This window comes from Ursus arctos, unplaced genomic scaffold, assembly GCF_023065955.2.
Source record: "Ursus arctos isolate Adak ecotype North America unplaced genomic scaffold, UrsArc2.0 scaffold_13, whole genome shotgun sequence".
Classification (NCBI taxonomy): domain Eukaryota; kingdom Metazoa; phylum Chordata; class Mammalia; order Carnivora; family Ursidae; genus Ursus; species Ursus arctos.
Genome location: NW_026622797.1, coordinates 7,487,520 through 7,514,497, shown reverse-complemented (window position 1 = coordinate 7,514,497; position 26,978 = coordinate 7,487,520). Strand labels below are relative to the sequence as shown.

General features: G+C 37.9%; 1 protein-coding gene across 7 annotated transcripts in view; it reads left to right on the top strand.

The window, feature by feature from the left end:
- Positions 1–26,978, top strand: part of MAP3K4 (mitogen-activated protein kinase kinase kinase 4) — a 110,180-nt gene that overhangs the window by 39,144 nt on the left and 44,058 nt on the right. For all 7 annotated transcript variants that reach the window (XM_048225887.2, XM_026505172.4, XM_048225886.2 and 4 more), the window contains exon 3: positions 9,213–10,576. In XM_048225887.2, coding sequence (XP_048081844.1) covers positions 9,213–10,576 — 1,364 coding nt within the window. The remainder of the gene's footprint in view (positions 1–9,212; positions 10,577–26,978) is intronic.

Sequence of the window (26,978 nt, the reverse complement as noted above, 5' to 3'; positions counted from 1 at the left end):
TGTGGGCCACATATTTAGGCAAGTGACAGCTTGTCTCAAACCCGTCGTGCCTGGAGCTTTAGCTGGAATGGCTCAGTTAGCTGGAGATGTTGTCATGGCTTGGATAGGGCCCTAAGTGTGGGCTTTCGGTTCTTCTCCACATGGTGTCTGCTAGGTCTCTGTGGTCCAAGATGGCTCCTTTACTCACATGTCTGGCATGTGGGCTGAGAGCTGGCTGGCATTGTTTTTTTTTTTTTTCCCCACATGACCTTCCACATGGCTACCCTGGGATTCTTTTTTTTTTTTTTTTCCTTTTTTTTTTTTTTTTTAAGATTTTATTTATTCATTCGACAGAGATAGAGACAGCCAGTGAGAGAGGGAACACAAGCAGGGGGAGTGGGAGGGGAAGAAGCAGGCTCATAGCGGAGGAGCCTGATGTGGGGCTCGATCCCATAACGCCAGGATCATGCCCTGAGCCGAAGGCAGACGCTTAACCGCTGTGCCACCCAGGCGCCCCTATCCTGGGTTTCTTCACAGCATACTTGTTCCTGGGTAATTAGAATTCTTACGTGGCAGTTAGCTCCCCCTAGAGCAAGTGTCTTGAGAGATCAAGGTGAAAGTTGTGAGGGTTCTTAGCTTGGGAGGTCAGTCACACAACACCACTTCTGCTGCATGCTTTGGCTACACAAGGCCACCAAAAGTCAGCGTGGGAGGGGACCACACAGGGCATTTCAGTAGCAGGAGGTGTGGTTGTGGGCTGTAACGGACTAGCTCCTACCTGCATTTGATAGACAGCTTCGGGGAATTAGTGTCTAGTCAGTCATACTGTCTTTATGCCTCCAGCCCCTCTCCTTTGTCAATACAGATGACATCATACGCATTCCCGAAGGGCTAGAAGAACACAGAAAGGTAACTGAGGGCACTATGTTGCAAGGACGTGAGAGTAACCATTAATTTTTTTTTAAATTTTTTTTTTTTAAATTTTTAAGCAGTGGTAGCCATTGTCATGAACTGATTATATGGATATGATTCTTTAACTATTTTTAATACTATAGGCTCAGAGTAACTACTACTAATCTACAGTAGTAACTAACTACTATAGATTTATTTTTTATAATTAGAAATTCAGTCCCAGGCCACTTTCTAACCAACTGGCTGTAAATCAAGAGTTCCCATGAGACCCTCTTCAGGTTCCATAATTTGCTAGAACTGTTCCTAGAACTCAGAAACACACTTTACTTGCATTTATGATTTATTATAAAGACTCAGGAGTAGCCAAATGGAAGAGATGCATAGGGCAAGCGGTGGGGGGTGATGTGAATCCCCCCGGGTCCCTCCGGGATTAGCTTCCCACTGCCTGGATGTGTTCACCAGCCTGGAAACTCATCACATTGCCTTATTAAAGAGTTTTTATAGAGCTTTATCTCCAGACTGCCCCCTCCAGCCCCTTTCTGGGAGGTTAGGGTGGTGGGTGGGGGCTGCTGAAGGTTCCAGCCCACTAATTATTTCCTCCTTCTGTGACTGGCCCCATCCTGAGGCTATCTAGGAGCACCCCTTAAGCCCTCATTAGCATAAATACAGATGTGATTGAAAGGGGCTCCTTATGAATAATAAAAGATGCTCCTATCACTCAGGAAATTCCAAGAGTTTTTAGCAATTCTGTGCCAGGAATCTGGACAAGATGCAAATATATTTCTTATTATTCCTCAGTGAGCAACTGCTAGCAAAGGTATGAGGAGATGGCAGCTTTGATAGAAGGCTAATGGGAGTGTAAATTGTCTCAATCCTTGTGGGAAAGTAATTTGTTAATACAATCAAGTGGTGGTTGGTTATGTCCTTGACTCTGCAAATCCACCACTGGGAGCAGACTTCAGAGAAGTTCCTGCAAATGGGCATAACAAATCCTGTAAAAAGATTCATTGTGTCATTCATCGTTTGTGATTTCCAAGCATAATATGCAGTTGTGTAACCGCCAAGCAGGGTAATTCAAAACAAGTGTCTGTCATAGTGGTTGTCCGAGATGCCAGGGAACTGAGGAGAGAGGAGACCCTGGCGGGAAGGTGAAGGACATAGATGAGGTCACCATTGTTGGGATGGGATGGAGGGGGTGTGAAGGATAAAGGCGAGGTCGCCATTGTCGAGTTGGGATGGGGATGTGAAGAATGAAGGTGGGATTGTCATTGTAGCAGTGTTTTATTTCTTGCTTTATGTTGGTGGACTCTCAAATTTTGATTGCCAGTTTAGAAGTGTGCAAAAAGGTATTTTATCCAATTTCTGCATTTCCCTGGGAATGTTAAAGACATTTTTGTTTTTGAAACATGAACAACTGCTTTTAGAAGCTGTGATAAATATGTAGCAATGTTACGATGTCTGGGTATGAACGGTTAGTTCCTTATTACCTAAAAAAAGTCAGCTATGTGACATCCTGACTGATGTAACCTACCAGTTAAGCTCTTGAATTAGCTCACTGACCAGGCTTAATTTCATATTTTGACGAGTAACAGGATTTAGTTGTGGTATTATTTAAATTGTACTTTGGATAATGGTAAATAACTGCCAATTAAGATTTTATTAAGTTTTGGACAATAATTAGTCATATGTAGCTGTTCTTCTTAAGATTGGTTTAAGGGAGAGATAGTCATGCTATCTCATCCTTAAATTTTTGTGCCTTTTAACATAGCAGAAGGAAGTAAACCTAGTTCATCTCACAGTTTAAATAGGTTATATAAGAATTAAAACACTCAAGTCACGTCCTTTTCAAAGTGAATCTGCCTTGTAATTAGTATCAGCTCCATTTCGCCAGCAGTATTATACTATACTGCAATAGCCAAATTATAGAGAGAGAATGAATATCTCAAGATATTTATATCAGAATTTGAACCTATGTGTGCCTACATATATACACATATGGATTTCCCTATCATAAACAAATATCTCAAAGTGTGTGTGTGTGTGTAAAAGTCTGTGTTTTTGCTAGCAGTAGTAAGATTAGCAACTTGTTTTTGAAAGAGTATGATACTGCTGTAAAATTGAGCTGATAAAATGGTTACAAGTCAAATTCATTCTGTAGAGTTGACCCTTGAACAATGCCGGGGGGAGGATTAGGGGGGCTAATCCCCTGCAGAGTCAAAAATTGGTGTATAACTTTTGACTCCCCAACAACTTAACTTCTAATAGTCTACTATTGACTGGAAGGCTTATCATGTCATAAATAGTTGAATAACACATATTTTGTAAATGTATTATGTACCATATTCTCACAATGCAGTAAGCTAGAGAAAATTAATTTTTGTTTATTTATTATTATTTTTTAGAGAGGGCAGGGGAGGGGCGGAGGAGGAGAGAGAATCTTAAGCAGGCTCCCTGCCTAGTGTGGAGCCCAGTGCAGGGCTCGCTCTCACAACCCTGAGATCATGACCTGGCCTAAATCAAGTCAGATGCTTCACTGACTGAGCCACCCAGCGCCCTGAGAAGGAAATGTTTTTAAGAAAATCTAAGAGAAAATACATTTACAGTATTTATTAAAAAAGAATCTGTGTATAAGTGGATCTGTGCAGTTCAAACCCTTGTTGTTCAAGGGGTCAACTGTATAGTCAGTCATGTGATTGTTTGTTGTTCACTAGAGTGGACTTAAATCTGTTTTTCAGCTCTTTAGTCTAAACTTGGCCTGATAGCCAAAGTTCTGGTTCAGGCTACACACATAAGGACTCACTGTTGCAGCCAAGCTCTCTTCTTTTTGCCTTTGTGTCTCTTCATGCTCTTCTTCTCTGGCTTAAAAGACGCTCTTGACTTTCTTGCTGCCCTTGTTTGAATTCTGTCCATTCTTCAGAGCCCCCAGTCAAGCATGTGGTGTTATTTAAAGTCTTTACAGATTAGTTACCTGCTACAATCTGTCGTTTATGACACTGTCTAACCTTTCCTTGGGCGGTTAGTACTGGTCTGTGAGCACCTAGTGTGATGACACGAACATGGGTTAGAATCCCTGACGCAATATTTACCATCTGTTCCATGGTAGTCTTCATCACAGTGTTGCTGTGAAGATTATGACAGTCTCTGTACAGCTGCTACTTGAAAATGAGGGGGTTGAAGAAAGCAGTGTTTCTGAAAATGTGCCATTCTAGCCAGGTTGAATCAGAGACAGTGGGAGTACGCCCAGGAGTCCGCATTTTAGCAAGAACCTAAGTGATTCTTAATGTTGACTGATATTTGAGAACCATGAATTCGATCTCTAAACCCTGCAGATTGCTGACATTGTTTGGTAATCCAGGACATCTTGCTCTAATGACCATCTCACACTTAACGGTAAAGAGCAGCCATGTGTGCACGCTTAACGCATTTGAGAGCTTGAGGAAGGCCGATGTGTTGAGTATGGATAGTACTCAAGGGGAGAGCAGAAGTATTTCAAGGACTTGATAAAAAATACATTTTATACATATTCTAAGGAGCCAGTTCTAGATATGGATGGTGGGAGAATTCAGTTGACTGTCTCATATCTGTTTAAACAAGTGAACTATATTGCTTGTCGTTGGTTGCTTTTGTTTTCATTATAATTTTTTTTTCTTTTCCTTTCATGTTCTTCTGATTAGGCAGGAATTATTGGTGATTGGCCAAAGGAAAAAGTAGCTACTCTGGAAGATCCCTGTAACTTCACTAACCAAATCATACCATTTAATTTGCAACCACTCGGGAGATCAGATGTTCCATTAGTCTTACTGAAGTTATTATGAACTAGTTTTGTAATACTATAATGAGAACTTGTCATGTAATACATTCTGTATACTTTTTTTTTTTTTAAAGATTTTATTTATTTATTTGACAGAGAGAGACAGCCAGTGAGAGAGGGAACACAAGCAGGGGGAGTGGGAGAGGGAGAAGCAGGCTCCTAGCGGAGAAACCTGATGTGGGGCTCGATCCCAGAACGCTGGGATCACGCCCTGAGCTGAAGGCAGACGCTTAACGACTGCGCCACCCAGGCATCCCAACATTCTGTATACTTTTGATTTATTCTCCTTTTCAGAAGCTGTTTGTATTTGACTTTTTATTAATTGCAAAAGGATTTAGTTTTTTTGGTTTTTTTTAAAGATTTTATTTATTCATTTGACAGAGAGAGAGACAGCCACAGAGAGAGACAGCCAGCGAGAGAGGGAACACAAGCAGGGGGAGTGGGAGAGGAAGAAGCAGGCTCCCAGCGGAGGAGCCTGACGTGGGGCTCGATCCCAGAACGCCAGGATCACACCCTGAGCCGAAGGCAGACGCTTAATGACTGAGCCACCCAGGCGCCCTGCAAAGGGATTTAGTATTAAAAGAAAACTAGATATAGAAACAAACTTGCCTGTTATTAATGGACTTTCAAGTTATTATTAAAAATTTTATACTCATGTCAGATTGGGTAAAGATAGAATATAAAGTGCTTGGGAATAATAACTGTGTCTCAGCTTACAGATTTCTTTTCACCACCAACACCATAGTACTTCTCAATGTCCCTTAACTGACAGGTCCCTTATGGTTTCATAGAGGACTACCTGGTCACTGATTGCTAGGAAGTATTCTCGTGTTTCCTTTGTCCATCAAAAATATATTATTTGAAAAGTATAACTGCTGATAAAATAAATAGAGTTTTTTTCATAGTAGCTAGACTAGGGTTTAAATCTATTTTAAATTAAAATTACATCATTTTAAAACATGATATATCAATTTCCATTTGTGTATTTTTTTTCAAAACCAACTTGGTTTTTTGTTTTGAAAAATTAAAAAAAAAAGCTCTTATGTTCCATCTTGTGCCTTTCCCAATTTACTTTTCTTTACACACATCGTAAATCCAAATAAGCCATTGCTTTATGTAAACACAGAATTTTAAAAAAATTGTATAGTATACCATTTTGTATGCTGTAAGGTAAGCTTAAGATTTGTATGTAATCTGCAAAAATTAGTTTCTTAGGCTACTAAAATTTGATTCTTCTTATATAGAAAAATGGGACTGTGGCATTTTTTTCCCTCCTAAGGCCTTTTAATTATTGAAATAAAGATCAAGGCTGAGAAGTTCTATCTTTTAATATTTTAATGCTTTGAATATTAGCTTCCTAGAAAATATAGCATAGATTTGGGCATAATGTTTATAGCCCAGTCTTCTGGAGTTATGAAAAACTATCCCAGTTACTCTCCGTTAACCCTTTGTTTTCCTTAGAATCTTTGAATCATGGATTAGAAGAACATTTATGAGTTATATAAGCCAAGTAATACATTTTCACTGTTCACTATTACTTAAAAATTTTAAGTGGTGTGCAGACATTCTCTGGCCATTATCAATAATGTTACTCTATATCGTTTTATAAAGTTTTGTTAGGATCCTAAATCCTAAGCTAAAAAAAGTGTTTTTTGTTACATAAATATTTGATTTCTTTCGTTCAAAACCATTTATATGGATGTTTGTACCAATGCAACATTCTCTTCTAGGTCTACATTGCCTCTCTTCTGTACATGTTTCTTGGATGTTCTTACGTATTCCCCTGGTATTAAATAGCATGTCTATGTACTGATGACTTCCAAATCTATATCATCTTTGGATTTCTTTCCTGAGCTCAAGACCCACATTACTTACTGCAGACATCACCAACATAGCTGTCCCATAGGCACCTCAAATTTAGTGTATTAAAAACTAAACTCATTATCTTTACCTCTAGCCTTAAACAGTGATACCATGTATGTCATTTTGTGTTTCATAGTGACCGAGTATAGTATAAATTCCTATCTTGAAAAATAAAATACAGTGAAGTTAAATTTGGAAGCGCTTGTTAGCTTTGCTTTCAAATAACCATTGTTTTACCAAGTAGAGATGAATGGTATGTATGTGCTATGTCAATAAAGGTATACAGAACACAGTTAAAGAAAGCACCAAAGAAAAGACAAAAGCCGGGCCTGGGCAAATTTTTTATGAAGGAATATGATAGGCATTTGTAGCTAGAAACAAAATTGTGAGGAAATTTCTTGAATAGATTGCATAAAAAGTTTTAAGACCTTTAGAAGTAAGATAGATTAAAACTACAGATAAAAATTCTATCATTTAAAAATATTGGTAATTAAAAAGCAATAATAACTTTTTATATTAAAATATAGCAAAAATCCCTATAGACAGATAAAATCCTTTTTGATGGACCGTAAAGGAAATTAGTGCACGTGAGTACCTGTGGGCAAGGGGGAGGGGCAGGGAAAGAGGGAGAAACAGATCCTAAGCAGGCTCAACGCCCAGAGTGGGGGGGATCCCAATATGGGGTCAATCTCATGACTCTAAGATCATGACCTGAGCAGAAATCAAGAGTCAGATGCTGAACTAACTGAGCTACCCACATGCCCCTAAAATTCTTCTTTTATTTATTTATTTATTTTATTTATTTTTTTTAAAGATTTTATTTATTTATTTGACAGAGAGACAGCCAGCGAGAGAGGGAACACAAGCAGGGGGAGTGAGAAAGGAAGAAGCAGGTTCCCAGCAGAGCAGGGAGCCCAGTGTGGGGCTGGATCCCAGGATCCTGGGATCACACCCTGAGCCCTGAGCCGAAGGCCGACGCTTAACGACTGAGCCACCCAGGCGCCCCTGAAATTCTTCTTTTAAAACTATTTTAATTTAAATTGATTAGAAGATAAATTGGTTTTAAATGGGATTTCTTTAGTGAATTGATTTTGAGTATATTAGTTTGTAACCCATATGAATATATGTTATTTCACTAAATCTAAGACATACTATGTTTTAAGAAGAAAGATGCTTACAATTGATGACATAGTGTGTTTTTATACTTAGAATTTTTATTACTTATTTACTGAAAGAACCCTTTTTATACTTCTTGATATTTAGATACAGGTTTGAAAAAACTATTTTGTTACTTATGTTGTGTCTGTGTGTGTGTGTTAAAAAAATATATATATTATATATATATACTATATATTATATATATACTATATATTATATATATTACATATATTTTTATTATATATATTATATATATTATATATATATATAAAAGAAAATGTAAAGGAAACCTTTTAGTGAATATGTTTCTAAAACTTATTCATATCATCAATTATAAAACATATTTTAATTTCAGAGATGTTAAGATATAGAATGTGTGTCCTAGGTTCAGTGACACGAAGTATATCTTGGGTGTGGAGGGGAGACTGGAATGGGGTTTTAGGTTTGGCATTATCAGTGTATGAAGTGGAAGCGAAGATTACCTGGGGAGAGGGGAGAGTAAGGCAGAAGAGATTGAAGAGTGGAACTCCGAGAAACAGCGTTTTCTGGAGTGAGCCAGGTTCCAAGGACGGAATTTGAAAAGGAGTGACTTGGGAAGTAGAAAAGAACCCAGAGACTGTTGTATCTGGAAGGCAACAGCATGAAGGGATTTCAGTAAGGCGGAGGTGGTTAATAGTGACAGAAATGTCAAACAGGAAGGAAGGAGTGTGTGTTCATTTCAAAGCTCGGGAATTAAATTACTAGCACTTTCTACAATTGTTTGATGAGAAAGTGTGATGTTTACTTTCTTTGCATTGATTTTGGATGATTTTATATACTATTTGAGGCAAATGATACTGAATTAGTCCATATATCTTTAATTTTGTTAATCTTAAATTTAAAATGTTATTGTTCATTTGTGGGAAAGAAGAAACCAAGGAGTAGAATAAATTAACATTTTTATCTATTATCTCTCTTTCATTTTTTTATGAGAATCATCTGAAAGTGTCTTAAAGATTCTTTGCTCAGTCTACTTCATTTTGCAAATGAGAGAAGCGACCCAGGAAACTTACGTGGTCTGCTCCCGAGTTAATACATTCAGGTCACGGCAGAGGCAGGGATGGGGTGTGTTTTCTAAACCATGTTTCTGTCAGATCCGCTGTGCTGTTTCTCCCCTCTTAAGTTGAAGGTGGTTAACTTGTGGCGATTTCACTCACTTGGGTAACTGCACTTTTAGTGTGGAGAAACCGCTTGTTTTAGATTTGTAGTGGAGAGTATTAAAAAGCATAGCAAGTATAATAAAGCAGGGAAAACGGATAAAATCTTCTTAGAAATTTAGAGAGAAATGTGTATATTTTGAGTCTTTTCATTTTCAGCATATGGTTAACGCTTTTTTCTCCAGTAACAGCCTGAAAAATAAATACATGGGAATATCAGTTTTATTGAATATATTGAGAGTAGCTTCATGTTTGAGAGTTAACACAATGATCTGTTTATTTCTTTTTAATAGAAAAAATGAATGCACCAAACCAGCCTCCACACAAAGACACTGGAAAAACTGTGGAGAATGTGGAAGAATACAGCTATAAGCAGGAGAAAAAGATCCGAGCGACTCTTAGGACAACAGAGCGCGATCATAAGAAAAATGTGCAGTGCTCGTTCATGTTGGACTCAGTGGGTGGGTCTTTGCCCAAAAAATCAATTCCAGATGTGGATCTTAATAAGCCTTACCTCAGTCTTGGCTGCAGCAACGCTAAGCTTCCGGTATCCGTGCCCATGCCTATAGCCAGAACTGCACGCCAGACTTCTAGGACTGACTGTCCAGCAGATCGCTTAAAGTTTTTTGAGACTTTAAGACTTCTGCTAAAGCTTACCTCAGTCTCAAAGAAGAAGGACAGGGAGCAAAGAGGACAGGAAAATACGTCTGCTTTCTGGTTTAACCGATCTAATGAACTGATCTGGTTAGAGCTACAAGCCTGGCATGCGGGACGGACCATTAACGACCAGGACCTCTTTTTATATACAGCCCGTCAAGCCATCCCAGAGATTATCAATGAAATCCTTACTTTCAAAGTTAATTATGGGAGCTTTGCCTTTGTTAGAAATGGAGCTAGTTTTAATGGTACTTCAGTAGAAGGGCAGTGCAGAGCCCCTCATGGAACAAAGATGGGGGGTTACTCAACATATCATGAGCATCTCCAACGCCAGAGGGTGTCATTTGAGCAGGTAAAGCGGATAATGGAGCTGCTGGAGTACATAGAAGCACTTTATCCATCGTTGCAGGCTCTTCAAAAGGACTATGAAAAATATGCTGCAAAAGACTTCCAGGACAGGGTGCAGGCACTCTGTTTGTGGTTAAACATCACAAAAGACTTAAACCAGAAGTTGAGGATTATGGGCACTGTTTTGGGCATCAAGAATTTATCAGACATTGGCTGGCCAGTGTTTGAAATCCCTTCTCCTCGATCATCCAAAGGCAATGAGCCAGAAGATGAGGGTGATGACACAGAAGGGGACTTGAAAGAGCTGGAAAGTAGTGCAGATGAGAGTGAAGAAGAACAGCTCTCAGGTCCAAGGGCACCGGAACCCACACAGCCCACTGACAACAGTTTCAACATCCATTCGCAGGATTGCGTACCTAAGAAGCTTGAGAGGCTTGAATCTGAGGACGATTCTGTTGGCTGGGGCACACCAGACTGCAGCACAGAAGCAGGCTTTAGTAGACATTGTCTGACTTCTATTTATAGACCATTTGTAGACAAAGCACTGAAGCAAATGGGGTTAAGAAAGTTAATTTTAAGACTTCACAAGCTGATGGACGGTTCCTTGCAAAGGGCACGTATAGCACTGGTAAAGAGTGACCGTCCAGTGGAGGTAGGTTTCTGGTAGGCATTAGTATGGCCTTGTCATTAGTTCCATTCTTACAGTGTCGTGTTGATTATTATGTACTTTCATAGTCTTGATATTTTTAAGGTGTAAGTGGTGGTTCCTGTAACTTGCAGATTTAAACATTTCTATAAAGCACTGTGATAAATGTGGAAATGGATTTATGAAAACTGTATGAAATTTAGTGAATTAAGTGTAAGGTGGTGTGTGGAGGAAAAAAATCCAGCCATATAAATATAGGATGGAGAAGGACAGGCTAGGTATAAATAAAGAGGGAAGAAAGCCACAATCATGGGTGACCACAGGCTGAATATGAGTCAGTAAAAAAGTCAACATGATGCTAAAATATTTTTAAATGAATATGGCATCCGAGGTCATAGATATAGTTCTTTCTCTATTCTTTGCAATAGCTTATTCCAGTTTTTGGCCCGTGTATTTTAAACCGATAGGAACAGATACTAGATACTACACATGATTTTAGCCAAAAGGCTAAGAAGCAATTTGGACTCTGTATTTAAAGAAATGTAAGAATGGTCAAAGGAAGAAAGAGTTTACGTTTTTGGCAAAGTTAACGATTAGCATAGATGGTAGAAGTTTAAGGGAAGCCTTAACTATCAGATCCACAATTTGATATGTGAAGATTTTTGTGAGAGGAGTATACCTCCTAGGAAAAGCAGTTTGAAAACAGTGCAAATTTTGTTTTGATAGCTTGATGTCTCAGAAATTCTTTACTGTTAAGTGTGGTCAAACTAGAAAGGGGCACACTCTTGGATACCGTTCTTGAGGGGAAGAAGAACAGTTTTTCTCTTGTGGTGAGTTTGCACGTTCGTCTGGCTAAAAGCAAAAGCACCCAGATCTTTGAGATCCTTTATACCTGTGTCTGGTTGCCATTCTCAATTTTAATAGCTATTTACATATGTATGTATGCACCTTTTATTTTTATTTTTTAAACTTCCCGTTTACTATACAATCTGGCTTGCTTTGGAGTGAGAGGTGATACAACAGAGGGCATTTTTTTTGTAATGGGAAACACTGGAAGAGAACCTCTGTTTATAAGATTTTTATTTTTCATGAACTAGACCGTGAACTCCTAGGAGAAGGGGTCAGACATTCACATAGTATAGTAAGATGTTTGCAAAAGGAATCTGTACTTTGTAGCTATAAGAAGTTAGTTTGAGTATTTTAATTACAAGTCTTAAAAGTGAATTTATATATGAGATCTTTTTTTTTTTTTTAAAGATTTTATTTATTTACGAGAGAGAGAGCATGCGAGAACCCATCAGCCAGGGGAGGGGCAGAGGGGGAGAGAGAAGCAGACTCCCTGCTGAGCAAGGAGCCCGATGTAGGACTCAATCCCAGGACCCTGGGATCAATATGATCTTCTTTGAACAGTATTTTAACTGAACGATTTTTTATGTACATCTTCTTATTAGAGCAAATGACTGTTTTCCCCCTTTTAGTCCGAAATAACTATTTTATACGATTTTGTTATAGTGCAATTTTCAAAATCAGTAGAACAAAACTAGATAAGGAATAAGGATTTGCCATAGACTTCAGATGGTGAATAACTTGCTTTGGTCTCGGTTTTTGGCTGGAGTGGTTCAGTTCCAATGAGGACACATGTGGGCAAGACGGGGTCGATGATTGATTTTTATTGTGAAGCACTATTTTTGAAGTAATATGAACAAAACAGCTCTGGCGGTATAACCTCATCTCTGATTCAGTGGATCTCATGAGAAAGAGGGGCTCATGGTAAGGGTCCTGGGAGGTCTGTGGGGGCTTCTTAAAACTGCTGATATTAGGTAGCCCATAGTTTTGAATTCGTGTCCACGTCATATTCCTTCAGTTTGACCAGTTGAGATTTAACTGAAAAGGTTATCCTTATAGAAAAGAAGAGACATACAAATTCAAAGCTTATGAAGTGTGTGAATTAAAGACTATTGGAATTATTTGTAGATTGTTTGCTTTTCAAAACAAATATGAAGTACGGAAGCCCCTGTTTTAAGTTTTGTTTTATAAAATGTTGTGTTTGTCAGATAACAAACGAGTAACCAAGAGCTGAAATAGAAATTCAATCCAAACTAATAAAAGATGAGGCTTCACCTTACAATGAACTCGGTGGGAAAGTAAGACTTACAATTTTATTTCCATTTCAGGAACATAATTTCTGGAAGGGGAGGTGTATGTATATGTATGTGTATGAATATATGTAGACTTTCCTTCTGGGTTTGTTTTAGTCTTTGACTAAATATGTTGGAGAAACAGCCAGTTTTTGAAATCAAGTAACTGGATTCCATTCCTTGGTGTGGGTCTTTCTCACCACATGACTTTGTAAATGACTTAATCTTTCTGACCCTAAGTCATTGCATCTGTAAAATGGCTATAATACTCTCCTACCTACCTCACAGGGTTGTTGTGAGGCTTTAAAAAGGTATTTGTGTAAATGGTAAAATGCTATAGAAGCCAAATGTAAACTATTAATTTTTAGAAGCTTTGTTAATTTTTTTTCTTTTGAAGCTGAGTGTAAGTCAGTATGGGCCAGACTGTTCTATATTTTTATTTTTAAAATGTGTTTAACCTTTAATCTCTGCGAAATACTCCTACATTTGAAGGGCATACGTTTTAAGTAGTGAATAGACTTTAGATTTAAGGACAATTTTATTTTCATTCTTAGTAGAAGCATCTTGACCAACTGGCACCACAGATTATACCCAATACATACCTTCTATTTTGCACTGTTTTTTTGGCTTATGTGATAATAGTAATGAATATAGTTGAAGGATTTCTTGTCTATGTCTTTATATTTTTAATTCTTTATGATTACATTACTTGTGATCAGTGTTTATAAATAACATGTGATCTTATATTTAATTCCCCTTGGCTTATAAACATGCTTTATAAAGCAATTTTTCTCTAAAATTTTATTATATTTCAAAGATCTTTAAATTTAAAAACTTGTAATCTTGGGATAGTTCTAGGTTTATGGAAAACTTGCAAAGATAGTACAGAGTTTTCATATATTCTTTATCCAGATTCCCCTAATATTGACATCTTACTTAACATTGCTAGATTTGTCAAAATTAGTACATTAACAATGGTATAAAATACTGTTAACTAAACTGCGGCCATTGTTTGGGTTTCTGTTTTTGTGCTAATGTCCCCTTTCTGTTCCAGGACCCAGTCAAGGACACCACCTTGCACTTAGTCATGTCCCCTCAGTCTTCTCTGATCTGTGGTAGTTGCTCAGTCTTCCCGTGGTTTTCACGATCTGGACGGCTTGTAGAACCGTCCCTGAATTTGGGTTTGTCTGGTGTTTTCTCAAAATGAGACTGGCGGCTTGGGCTTGGGCAGGAATGCCACAGAGTTGAAGCGCCCCCATGGCACTGTATTGTCCCTGATGATGTTAACTTGGATCCCTTGGTGAAGGTGGTGTCTGCCGGTTCCTCCACAGGTTAGCAGTTTTCCCTTTCCCTGCTGTACTCTTTGATGTGAGTCACTAAATGCAGCCCATGTTCAAGGGGAGGGCAATGACTCTCCGCCTCCAGGAGTCGGGAATATCTACACATATTATTTGGAATTCTTCTGTATGAAAGATTTACCTCTTCCCTCCCATTTATTTATCTCAGTGGGAAGTCATAAATATTTTTTCTTTGGGTTTTAGTCCAGTAGTATTATTCTTTATTTTGTTGCTCAGTGTTTGTTCTTTAGCCACTGGAACTCTTTCATTTGGCTTCTGTGTCTTTCGACATGCCTGCATCTTTTTTTGTACAGTTTTCTTTTTGAGCAGTTTCTTACTCTATGGCACCATCCTTTATTTTTCCTGTTGGCAGTCCTGAAATCACCCATTTCCCTGAGGAGCTCTGGTTCCTTTTATTGGAGGATGGTATTTAGAAATGAAGATCTGGGTGCTGGATGTTACTGTTGGGGTGTCATTGCTTCCAGGCCCACTCAGTGGTAGAGTTAGAAAATATAGGTGTGTCTTTCAACCCCTTGTGTATGCACAGCTTGATAGGTACTTCTCTGTCGATTGACCGACTGACTGATGGATCAGTCTGTCTCCTTGCTTACCCGTCTGTCTGTCTATCTGTGAAAAATAACATGAGTTCACACTGATGTCTCAGGCTTAATCCAGCATCACCAGTTTCATCCTGGCCTTCTTCTCCTGCTTATTTGTAATTTCTCCTCTTGCAGTGAGAAACCTGGCTCCCGTTACTACAGTTATTTACGTATTTGTGCAGCCAGAGTATACAGGGAAAGTAATTTCAGAATTGCTAACCGGGACCCCTGTGAGGAATAAATTTGCCAGCTAGAGTACAGCATTTCAGTACAGTTCTTTTTGTCTTTAGTCTTAAAAGAGAGTCACCACAGAATTTTCCAGAGTTAGCTAGGTCAGCACCTTTTTCCTTCACCCTCTTCAGTGAGATCATATCATACATATGTAATATAGTTAGGTTCACTTAATCTCAGTCTGCATTCCGTCCTGGGATTCCCCAAGTGTTCTATTTGTTTTTTTTTCAAGTTTGCCATAAAGTTTACTTTCATCCTTTGGGTTTTGTGCATTTAAAATGTTAAATACCCATAAAATATTTGAGCCATAGGTTATGAAATGATTATTTTATGTCCCTCCCTTTTTGCTTTACCTTATTTATACATTTTCAGAAGAAGAGACAGATAAAATTTTTACTTAATGTAGTGTATAAAAAAATTTAGTTGCCTGACTGCATGTTACCGTGCACATTACCTCAAATCCTAAGGAAGAGTTTTGGTTATTTTGTATATTACTTTCCTTTGAATTAGAAATAATGATGTGGTTATTATAAGTTTAATGGCCAATTAAAAATTGTTTAATGATCCCAAAATAATTATGCTAATTTTTCCTATAAGCAAAAGAAACCCTGAAGAGGTTGCCTTCTATATTCAGAGTGAACAACGCCTGTAGAAACTATGATATAAAATAAGAAGTCACCATTTATCAAGTCTTCCATGTGCTAGGCACAACAACCGAATGAAGGGGTGGTGTTAATTCTCTATCTTACAAATGAGGAGAGTAGAGAACTTGCCGCAGATCACAGAAGCTGTAGATCGTTGGAGGGATTCAAATCCAGAATTCTGGGATGCCAGACTGTAAACTCTGCTGATGGTGTCCAAACGTGGCTGCACGCTGGCATTATCCAGGGAGCTTTTGAAAATTCATGTACCTGTGGCCTCTTTGGATACAGGGCAAATCAAAATCTCTTGGGGTAGGACATGAACGCTGACATTTTTAATGGCCCTCCAATGTGCTTCCTATGTAGCTGGACCAGCACCAGTGCAATTCTGAGTAAGCCCATTGGAAACACTAAGTAGGCCACAGTACTCACCTACCCCTGCCTTCCAGATCAGTGTTCATTAATACAGTTATTATAGTTAATTGTTTTATTTGCTTCAGTCATCACCTGTCTGATTTCATTAGTAAAGTTACACGGACTTTGTAATTGAGTAAGTGGCAAGCTAATAAGCACATACTTGCTCATTTGCCGATAGGTATTCTGTTTTCTAAAAGAAGCACACTTACTTGAGGGGAAATAGGAAGTTGTTCTATGTTATTTTTGACTGCAGTGAGCCAACGGAGTCAAACCTGATATAAGATGGAGAAGATCAGAGGACAGAACTCATTAGCTTGCAGCGGAGAACTGCGTCCCATGAAGACAACACACCAGTAGCAACAAGACTAGTAGCTAGCATTAACTGAATATTTGTTATATGGAGGCGGGTCAGTCAAGTGACTTGGTTAAGGTCATATATCCCCGTATGATAGAGCCAGGATGTGAACCCAGAACTGGCTGTGAAGCTGTGCTCTTAACCATTACGGTATATTGCCTCTTGAAGTTGTATTTTGCCCTACCTAGTGCTGTAAGTATTTTTTGACTTAGTGGCTAGCATTTGAATTTCACATGAGAATCTGGATTTTTTTTCTTTTTTTTCCTTAAAGTACTAGGAGGAGGTCTATCAACCCTGGGCTCACATTCACACATGGTAGCATCTGGCAGGCTCCAGTTGACCACAGTACCCATTGTTTCTTATTCTCTTACTGTCAACCCTTCCGCAGCCCACCCATTGACATCACCCACCTGGCCCTGTGGGCTTTTCAGTTTGTGATATGACCCCTGGTGTAGAATCATAGAAACTTACGAAGGGTAACAAAAAGTTGATCCTTGAACAACACGGGGGTTAGGTGTGCTGATCCCTTGCATAGTTGAAAATAAGTGTATGACTTTTGACTTCCCCAAAACTTAACTACTAATAGCCTTCTGTTGACCAGAAACGTTGTTGATAACCTTAACAGTCAATTAGCATATATTTTTGTATGTTACGTGTACTATGTATTGTATTCTTACAATAAAGTAAGCTAGAGAAAAAATGTTATTAAGAAAATCAGAAGAGAAGATACATTTACAGTACTGTACTGTAAAAAATCCACAGTGTAAGTGGACCCACACAGTTCAAACTCGCGCTGTTCAAGGGTCAACTGTATTTTGATCTGTTCCTTTATTTTATAAAACAATGCGCTTTCTTTTGTTTTACTTATTTATTGAATGTGTGTATAAAGAAACAAAGTTGCTGCTTATCTTGTACTCTGGCTCAGAGTAGTAATCCTTTGGTTTGCATCTTTTAGACTTTTTTGTGCTTATGTAAGTTTATATCTTTGTTATTATCTTTGCAGGTAATTTTTAAAAAGTTTTTATTTAAATTCCAGTTAGTTCACATACAGTGTAATGTTAGTGTCAGGTGTACAATGTAGTGATTCAGCCCTTCCATACAACACCCGGTGGTCCTCAGGACAAGTGCTCTCTTTTTGAAAAGTGATAATGCTGTATTTATTCTATGACTGATAGGGTTGGGGAAGTGTCCCCTCCTCCCATTCTTTTCTTTGGATTTGTCCGTATTGGTATATGTAGCTCTACTTCAGTTCCAGTTAAATACCACATGGTATGCCGTCATAGGAATGAGTCATGTTAGTCTTTTCTTTAAATCCCACTGTTGGCCTCTGGCAACCGTCAGTCTGTTCTCTGTATCTCTGGGTTCAGTTTTGTTTTATTTTGTTTTTAGATCCCACCTAAAAGTAGTATCATATGGTATTTATCTTTCTCTATCTGACTTATTTCACTTAGCAAAATGTCCTCAAGATCCGTTCTTGTTACAAATGGCAGGGTTTCCTTCTATTTTTGGTGACTGAATAAGATTCCTAGATAGATAGATAGATAGATAGATAGATAGATATAAAATCTCACACCATTGATAGACACTTATGTATAGTAGCCAAGATATGGAAAAACCTAATGCTGCAGTGAACACAATGGATGCAGATTTCTTTTTTGTGTTAGTGTTTTCATTTTCTTTGGGTAAATACACAGAAGTGGAATTGACAGATCATATGGTCGGTCTATTTTTAATTTTTGAGTAAGTCTGTACTGTTTTCCATAGTGGCTGCATCAATTTACATTCCCACCAACAGTGCACATCTTTACCAACACTCGTTGCTTCTTTTTTTTGTTGTTTTTTAAGATTTTATTTATTTATTTATTCGACAGAGATAGAGACAGCCAGCGAGAGAGGGAACACAAGCAGGGGGAGTGGGAGAGGAAGAAGCATGCTCATAGCGGAGGAGCCCGATGTGGGGCTCGATCCCATAACGCCAGGATCACGCCCTGAGCCGAAGGCAGACGCTTAACCGCTGTGCCACCCAGGCGCCCCAACACTTGTTGCTTCTTATCTTTTTGATAATAGCCTTTCAGTAAGTGTGAGGTGATATCGTGTGTGTGTGTGTGTGTGTGTGTGTGTGTTAAGATTTATTTATTTATTTTGAGAGAGAATGCATGCATGCATGAGCTGGAGGGGCAGAGGGAGAGGGAGAGAGATTCTCAAGCTGACTCTGCGCTTGGGGCTCGATCTCACAACCCTGACGTCACGATCTGAGCCGAAACCAAGAGTCGGATGCTCAACTGACGGTGCCACCCACGGGCCCCTCTTATTGTGGTTTTGATTTGCGTTTCCCTAATGATTATAACCATTTCACTCTTAATGGACACTTAATTCTTTTGCTTTATAAGTGGTGTAGCCACAGATATTGTGTACATTCCCCTTTATGAACTCACTGCATTGTTTTGTAAGAATGATTAATTGAAATGGAATTATGGGGTCATTGGGTATGCATATTTAAATCTTTGATAGATATTGCAAAGTTGGTTTTCACAATGGCTGTACTAGTGTATACTTTACCCAGTGGTGTAGGAGAAATCCCATTTGTCCTCATTTTGCAACCATGATCAGTAAAAACTATAATTTCATTTTTAGTGACATTGAACCTGTTGTCAAGTTTATAGGCCACATGCAGGTCTTCTTTGAATTTTCTTTTATTCATTTTGTTCATTTTCTATTGATTTTTTAATTATAATCTTGACCTGTTGGAGCTACTTTTATTTTATGGATATTATTCATTTTTTATTATGGCTGTCAACTGTCTTTAACTTGTTTATGATGTTTTTCACTAGATAGAAATTTAAAATTTTTATTTTAGTCTTGATCACCTTATTTTGGTATAGTCAGAGATTATAAAATGTTCTATATTTTTTCCCCTATTTTTACATAGTTCAAAAATTTTTATTATGGAAAATACCATGCAAAAGTAGGCAGAATAATATTGTGAATCCCTTTGAATCTGTATCCCAGCACACTAGTTATCAGCTCATGGGCAGTACCTATAGCCCCTCAACACCTTCCTCCGTCACTTTGAAAAAACCTCAGGTGTCATATTTTATCCTTAAATAGTTCAATATGTTTCTCTGAAGGATGAGGGCTTATTCTAGAAATGTACCACAGTACCGTTATCACACCTAAAACATAGCATTTAACTCCCTTGATCATCAAAGATCAAATTAGTGTTCATATTTTGATTGTGTCATAGTTATCTTGGTTTTCTTTTAAAAATATTGTACAATTTAAGTCAGTTTTCAAATAATCACACAAGGTAACAGTTCATTATATTTTTTCCCTAAAGATTTTGTTTAGTTGAGAGAGAGTTTGTTCATGAGCAGTGGGCAGAGAGAGGAGAGGGAATCTCAAGCAGACTCCACGCTGACCGTGGAGCCTGATATGGGGCTCAGTCCCGCAACCTGAGATCATGACCCGAGCCGAAACCATGAATTGGACGCTTAACCAACTGAGCCACCCAGGCACCCCCACTTCATTATATTTCTTAAGTCCTTTTCAATCTGTAGCTCCCCCTCCCTTTTTTTTTTTTTTTTTTTTTGCCATATATTTATTGAAGAACCTGGACCTTTTATCCTATAGAGATTTTCCTACATTCTGAATTTTGGTGATTGTATCTACAGTTGTTTTACATGTTTCCTTTTTCTCTGTGTTCTGTGTAAACTGATTGTAAGAACTAGTGGCTTGATTAGATTCAGGATTTCTTGAATGATTGGTTGATTGATGGTGTTAATACTGCTTCATGGGGACACATCTAATATATGACGTCTCTTTGAGATATTAGCAGTTAAATATCATTGCCGAGGTCGCTTACTTTATTAAGGATTGAAAAGTGATATTCTTATTCTCTTTTCTTCTTAATTTATTAGCTTAATTATCAGCTGCGTTAAGTAGATTGTTAACAAAGAAAATCTTTCCTCAATCATTATTTGGTCACCCAGTGGAGTAGTTGAACAGAAGTGGCAGGGTGAATATGCTTGAGTCTTTCCCTTTTATTTACCCTTTTTCAAAAAAACAAGTTGGTTTATTGGTGACCAGTTAGTGTTTTTTTGTTAATATGATTCTGAACTCATCAATTTAAACCTATTTGATATGTTTCAAGCCATCGAAATCATTGTAATTCATTGAAGTAATTATAGTAATTGATGTTTATGTTGTCCCCCTTTGGACAGTGGGAGCATACTCAAATTGGCTGAAGTCCTTTTATCCCAGCCCTAGTGAGTAGTGTTTCATAACTTCTTTGATAGCTGATATAAGAAGCTATTTTAAGCTTATATTGTACATCTGCTCAAGATTGGGAATCTGATATATCTTCAGCGAATCCTTGTTCCTTTTGTTGGGAAATGGTATACTGGGACTATACATTGCTCATTGTAACTGAAATGGTCGATCATTGTTTTAGTTCTCTTCAGTAGACAAAACATACACAAATACACAAAAATACATCCCAATTTCATGCTAACAATTCAAAATCAGGATTTTAAATTTTTTACATAATCTCGTTTGACTTCTCTTCTACACTGAAAATCTCAATTTGTGGTGATAACAGAAATGATGGCTTTAGAATATGAAAGTAGTAGATTATTAGAATATACTGACTATATTCCAGAAGCCATACACAGTAATCTCAGAATAGTACCATCAGCAATATGCTACTGAAAAGGTAGAAATTTTTCCCCCCATCCTTAGGGATATGTCCGTTAGGGATATACCATCAAATTACTGTGTTTTCAAGACCCTTGAATAATTCTTCACATGATTATGCCACTAACTAGACATATAATTAGAATCTTTTCTTTTTTTGGTTGTATATTTAAAATAACAGCTTTATTGAGACAGAATTCACATACCATGAAATTCACCGTTTTGAAGTGTTCACTTCAGTGGTTTTTACTATGTTCAGAGTTGTATAACCACTACCCCTGTCTACTTTTAGAACATATTCAGCATTCCTAAAAGAAACCCTGTCCCCTTCAGCTGCCACCTCCACAGTCCTTCCACTCATCACCTCAGCCTTGAGCAACCACTTACCTGCTTTCTGTCTCTTCATATGTGCCTGTTCTGGACATGTCATATAAATGGAATCATGTATGTGGTCTGTTGTGACTGGCTGCTTTCACTTGGCATCATGTCTTCCAGGCTCATCCATGTTGTAATGAGTTCTTCATTCCTCTTTATGGCTGCGTAATATTCCATTGTGCGGATAGGCCATGTTTTATTTCTCCATTCATAGATCTTTTATTTTTTACTTTTAGGTATTGCTTTTTAAACTTAATTTTTGAAGAATTATATAAAATACTTTGTTTTAAGAGAAAGTCTATGGAGTAATATATTTTCAAGGGAAGGTGGTTTCCCTGATAAAGATAAGCTTAAAAAAAAACTGTTTTATTCTTCCATTTTTCATATAAGCTGTGTATAAGCTTCCATATAAGCTGTGTATAAGCTTCCATATAAGCTGTGTATTCAATTTTCTTTAGTTACTTTTAATATATGACAAGTTTATTTTTACTCCTTAGGGTTATACTTATATTAATATTAATACCCTTATTGTACTCCCCTGCCTCAACATTTTTTGGTTTTGAGTATATTGGAATTATCCTTTTTTTTACCCAGGTTTTCATTTGAAGTGATTTTCTTTTACTTCCGATGAAATGCTACAACATTGCACATGCTCCCGTTTCTCCTGGGGTTTGATAGTTGTTGTATATCTGCAATACGGCCATTGTGGACCAAACTCTCCCTTAGTTCTCACCTCCTTTTAGCCCTACAGGAGTCAGGAGTGTGTGTGTGTGTTTCCATAGATGGACATAGAGACATAGATAAGAGATTTAGATTTAGATGCGTAGTTTTTTACCTTTTTTTTTTTTTTAAGGCTCTTGTTTTGATCTTGTAACAGCCTCCTGAGTCATTTTGTTAGTAGTAGATTCCTTGGTAAAGGCTCATAAGACCAATGTTTTCTGAGTTCTTGGATTTTCCTAACAGTTTGCAGCATTGACTCTTACAAGTCTATTTGGCCACAAAATCTTTGGCTTGTATTTTCTTTCCCTGAATAAGTTTAATGTATATTATTCATTGTCTTTTGACATGCAGCACTGAGGTTGTAAAGTCTCATGGCATATGATTTTTTTGTTTCTATGTATAAGAACTTTTGTTTGTTCATCTGTTTATTTACTTATAACTTGTATGCCCAAAGGATTGTTTTTTTTTTTTCTTTTTCTTTTAACTCTACTACTTTACCTGGTGGTGGTTTTTCCACGTTGATTTTTTTTTTTTTTAAGCTTTTATTTATTTATTCGACAGAGATAGAGACAGCCAGCGAGAGAGGGAACACAAGCAGGGGGAGTGGGAGAGGAAGAAGCAGGCTCATAGCGGAGGAGCCTGATGTGGGGCTCGATCCCAGAACGCCGGGATCACGCCCTGAGCCGAAGGCAGATGCTTAACCGCTGTGCCACCCAGGCGCCCCCCACATTGATATTTTTGAATACGTGGTGCCTTTTAGTATATGATTTCAGGTTTTGTTTGCTTTTTATGTTTGTTTGTTTGTTTTAATTTCAAGTAAATTTCTTAATGTTTTAACTGTTTTCTGTTTCATTAGTTTGGGTCTCTGGGAACCACTACTGTATGTGTTTTAGATCTGCCTTTCCTCTCTGTCAACTATTTCAAATCTCTTCTTCTCTTTCTTTCTTTCTTTTTGATTTATAAAATTTTCTTCGTTTTTACCTCCTATTTCTGTGAAGCCATTATCTGTTCTTTTTATTTGTGCTCATGTTCCTGCTAGTTTGCTTTTTGTTTTTAAAATGATTTTTTTAAGATTGATTTATTTGTTTTAGAGAAAGAGAGAACAGGAGCAGGGGGAGGGGCAGGGGGAGAGGGAGAGAGGCAGACTCCCCGCTGATTGGGGAACTCCAGGCGGCGCTCAGTATCTCACGAATCTGAGATCATGACTTGAGCCGAAACCGAGTCAGATACTTGACTGACTGAACCACCCAGGTGCCCCTAAAATGATTTTCAATTAAAAAAATTATCTTTTGAGTACTATCACTTTGTGAGTCTTTCTAGTTCTAATTTATGTCGTTCTTTTATATTTTCTATGATTTTCTTAATTTCTTTTACCTTTTTTTTGGAAAATTGGGCTGCAGTCCTCTCTGTTTAGTGGGCATTTCTTTCTGGCAGGCTTTTGTTGTCTCTAGGGTTATTCTGGTCCTTATTTCTCTGCTTAGTAGCCCAGTATTGGATTCTAGCACGGTCCTTTTGTTGCTCATTTTTACACATATTTATTTTTATGAAGTTTAAGGAAAGAGAGAGTTCAGAACGTGTTAGGGTTTGTAGCTTTGAGCTTCTTCTTCTGATCTGCCAAAAAAAAAAAAAATGTTCTCTTTTTTTGAGATCTTCTGGCTGTGTTCCCCTCCCACTTCTGGACCTTCTTGTTCTTTACCTCTACTCTACTTCCCTGGTCAGTTGGATTTTAGTCTAGCAGGTTTGTCCTGGAAGGGGATTTTAGCTAATAGTTTTAAGAGTTTGGGAGGCCTAAACCACTTCAGCACCTTCAGACCTGTTGCAACCCCTTGACCTCACTCGACTTTGTGCCCAAATCACTTTCTGTTTCACTCAAGTCCTCAAATAGAAGCAGTGAGCTTTCTATTGAATAGTCATTAGTGATTGTGGAATTTTCCCCTTTGGGCCCATCAGACACCCTATTAATCCCCCGTGTTTCCCTTGCACAAGTGGTGATACTACAGGATCTGGCACGGTTCACTTCTCCCCATCTCTTCTACTTTGGAGTTCACGGAGATACCTTGTCATCTAGTTTTATTGGACATGTGCCTTAAGGAGTTTTGACTTTGTCATCCTTGTTTTGTCTGTTCTTATGGGGGAACTAAATTGAAATCCTGCTGCCACCACCGTCTTTCCAGAATTCCTGTTGTTATGTTGACCTGTACTAAATTGCCAAGATTTGGTCACCTTTGACTGACTAAAATGGCAATTTTATATGGCTTAACCTAATGGATAGCTCTGTGTTTATGTTATTAAACCTGTATTATTAACATTTTGGAGTCTTTCCATATGTATATGTTCAAAACATTTTTGTATTTATGTTAATACATACTCTAGTTTCTCATATCAGGCAAGAATTTCTAAAATAGCCACATAATTAAAATATTGTGACTATAGTTATGGGGGAGGTAAGGATGTAATTATTTTTCAATTTTCCTTAACATTGGGTTATCCATTTTCCAGCTTCTTCAACTACTGCCTACTTTTTAATGTGTTTATTATAGATAATTCTATATGTTTCTCTGCCGATCTGTTTACAGATCTTTTCTACTTTAAATAAAGTAGGTTTACTAGTAAGGTTTGCCATCATGTAGGGCAGTTCTTCCCATTTATTCTTTTAAAAAATTTCTGCGCTGTTTTTACTTTTGTACACTACTTTCTTCCACATGAATTGTATTGATTGAATTTATTAACCGCCACAAAATGCCAGTAGGGTTATGATTGTAAATATATTGCATTTTTATCAATGTCTCTCTGCTATTGAGTCGGCCCAGTTTTCCTGAGTTGATCACAGATTTTATACCATATTTAATCCTGTATTTCTCACAGGAAGTAATAATAAATGGATGAGATAATAGCAAATAATGCCATTCTTGCACTGTATTGCTCCCTTCCTCTCGTCTTGTGTTTTATTGAAATAATTGGGAATTTAAGATCCAGGTTTTTTTCTTATAGTATGCTTTAAAAAAAAAAAACAATCAAATACCCCTTTCTAGAACTCGATTATAGTCTTTCACCAAGCTATCATCATGGAGTTGTATCTGCTGTGTAAGTTCTGCTGGTTTCATGGCTTCTCACTTCCTTGAGTACTTTTGTAACTTTGGATCTTGATTCTGATTTAATTTTCAATTGACTGGACCCTACTGTGCTTCCTCAGGGAGTTTCTAAGTGAAGGTAAATGAATTGTACTTTGAGTTCTTCCCTGTCCAAAGAGCTTTCTTCTTTCTTCTTCATATATTAGTGGTATCTTGCCTGTGCAAAAAGCTCTCCTCCATCTCCTCCTGCTCTTTCTGAACTCCCGTTACTCTCACGTTAGGCTCTTAGGTCCAACTTCTCTGTCTCTGTTTTTTACTCAAAACTTCCATTCCTTTTTCTTTTGCTCCTTGTTGTAGTGGTAATTTCTGTAGTTAATGTCTAAGTTATTAATTTTTACCACATTCATTCTATTTTCACTGCCTTTATTGAATTTGTTGCGACTTCAGTGTGGTCGTGTAGTAGAGGATTTTTATGGTTCTCCCGTTTCCTGCATTAGTGAGTGTCAGCTCTTCTGATGCTTCACCTTGGTTTTCCGCAGTTAACGCTGCTGTTTCCTCTTCAGTGCTCAGTAGTTTTCTTACCGTCTGTTCCTCATTGGACAGGGACTGACCCACCATGCACCAGCAATGGGCACACGTTTCCTCAGCAGCAGTGTAGGTCTGGCTGTTGGGTCTCCCAGGCAGTGTTGTCTTGCACTGTGGACAAGTAGGGATTGTTCCCTTTCCCAGTGAGCCTGTAGTGCGTGGGTGAGCGGGCTGGAAGTCTAGAGTAAATGCCAAAAAGAATTCTTTATCAGAGAAAGTTTGCTGAATTTTGTAGAGCTTTAAATAAACCTTTGATCTGAGATCAGTCTCTACACCAGAGGAAAACAAGCATTTATATTGCCTAAAGCTTTTTTTTAAATTAAAATGGTATTTTTATTTATTTATTTATTTATTAATAATAATGTTTTTATTATGTTAGTCACTGTACAGTACACCCCTAGTTTTTGATGTAAAGTTCCATGATTCATTACTTGCGTATAACACCCAGTGCACCATGCAATACGTGCCCTCCTTACTACCCATCACCAGCCTATCCCATTCCCCAGCCCCCTGGAAGCCCTCAGTTTCCCAGAGTCCATTGTCTCTCGTGGTTCATTCCCCCATCTGTTTACCCCCCCTTTCTTCTCCTACCGATCTTCCTACTTCTTATGTTCCATAAATGAATGAAACCATATGATAATTGTCTTTCTCTGCTTGACTTATTTCACTTAGCATTATCTCCTCCAGTGCCGTCCATGTTGCAGCAAATGTTGCGAAATCATTCTTTTTAATGGCTGAGTAATATTCCATTGTATATATGGACCACAGCTTCTTAATCTATATTGCCTAAAGCTTTTATTTTATTTTTATTTTTTTTTTTAAAGATTCTTATTTATTTATTTGGCAGAGAGGGACAGCGAGAGAGGGAACACAACCAAGGGGAGTGTGAGGGGGAGAAGCAGGCTTCCTGCCGAGCAGGGAGACCAATGCGGGGCTTGATTCCAGGACCCTGGGATCATGACCTGAGCTGAAGGCAGATGCTTAACGGCTGAGCCACCCAGGCACTCCTGCCTAAAGCTTTTAAATAGACTTGTCTTAACCCTAACCACATTGATCACATTTTAAAAATGATATACTATTTTAAAAATTCTTGGCTGTTATGGGAAACTAAAGTATGTATTAATTTAAACGCAGAAGTATGTGTTGAGCATAAAAAGATGTGAGCAGAGACCAGTTAAGAGTTCACTAAATGACAGGGAGCATAGGTAGGAATGACGTGGAGGCGGAATAGCTATAATTGGTGATGT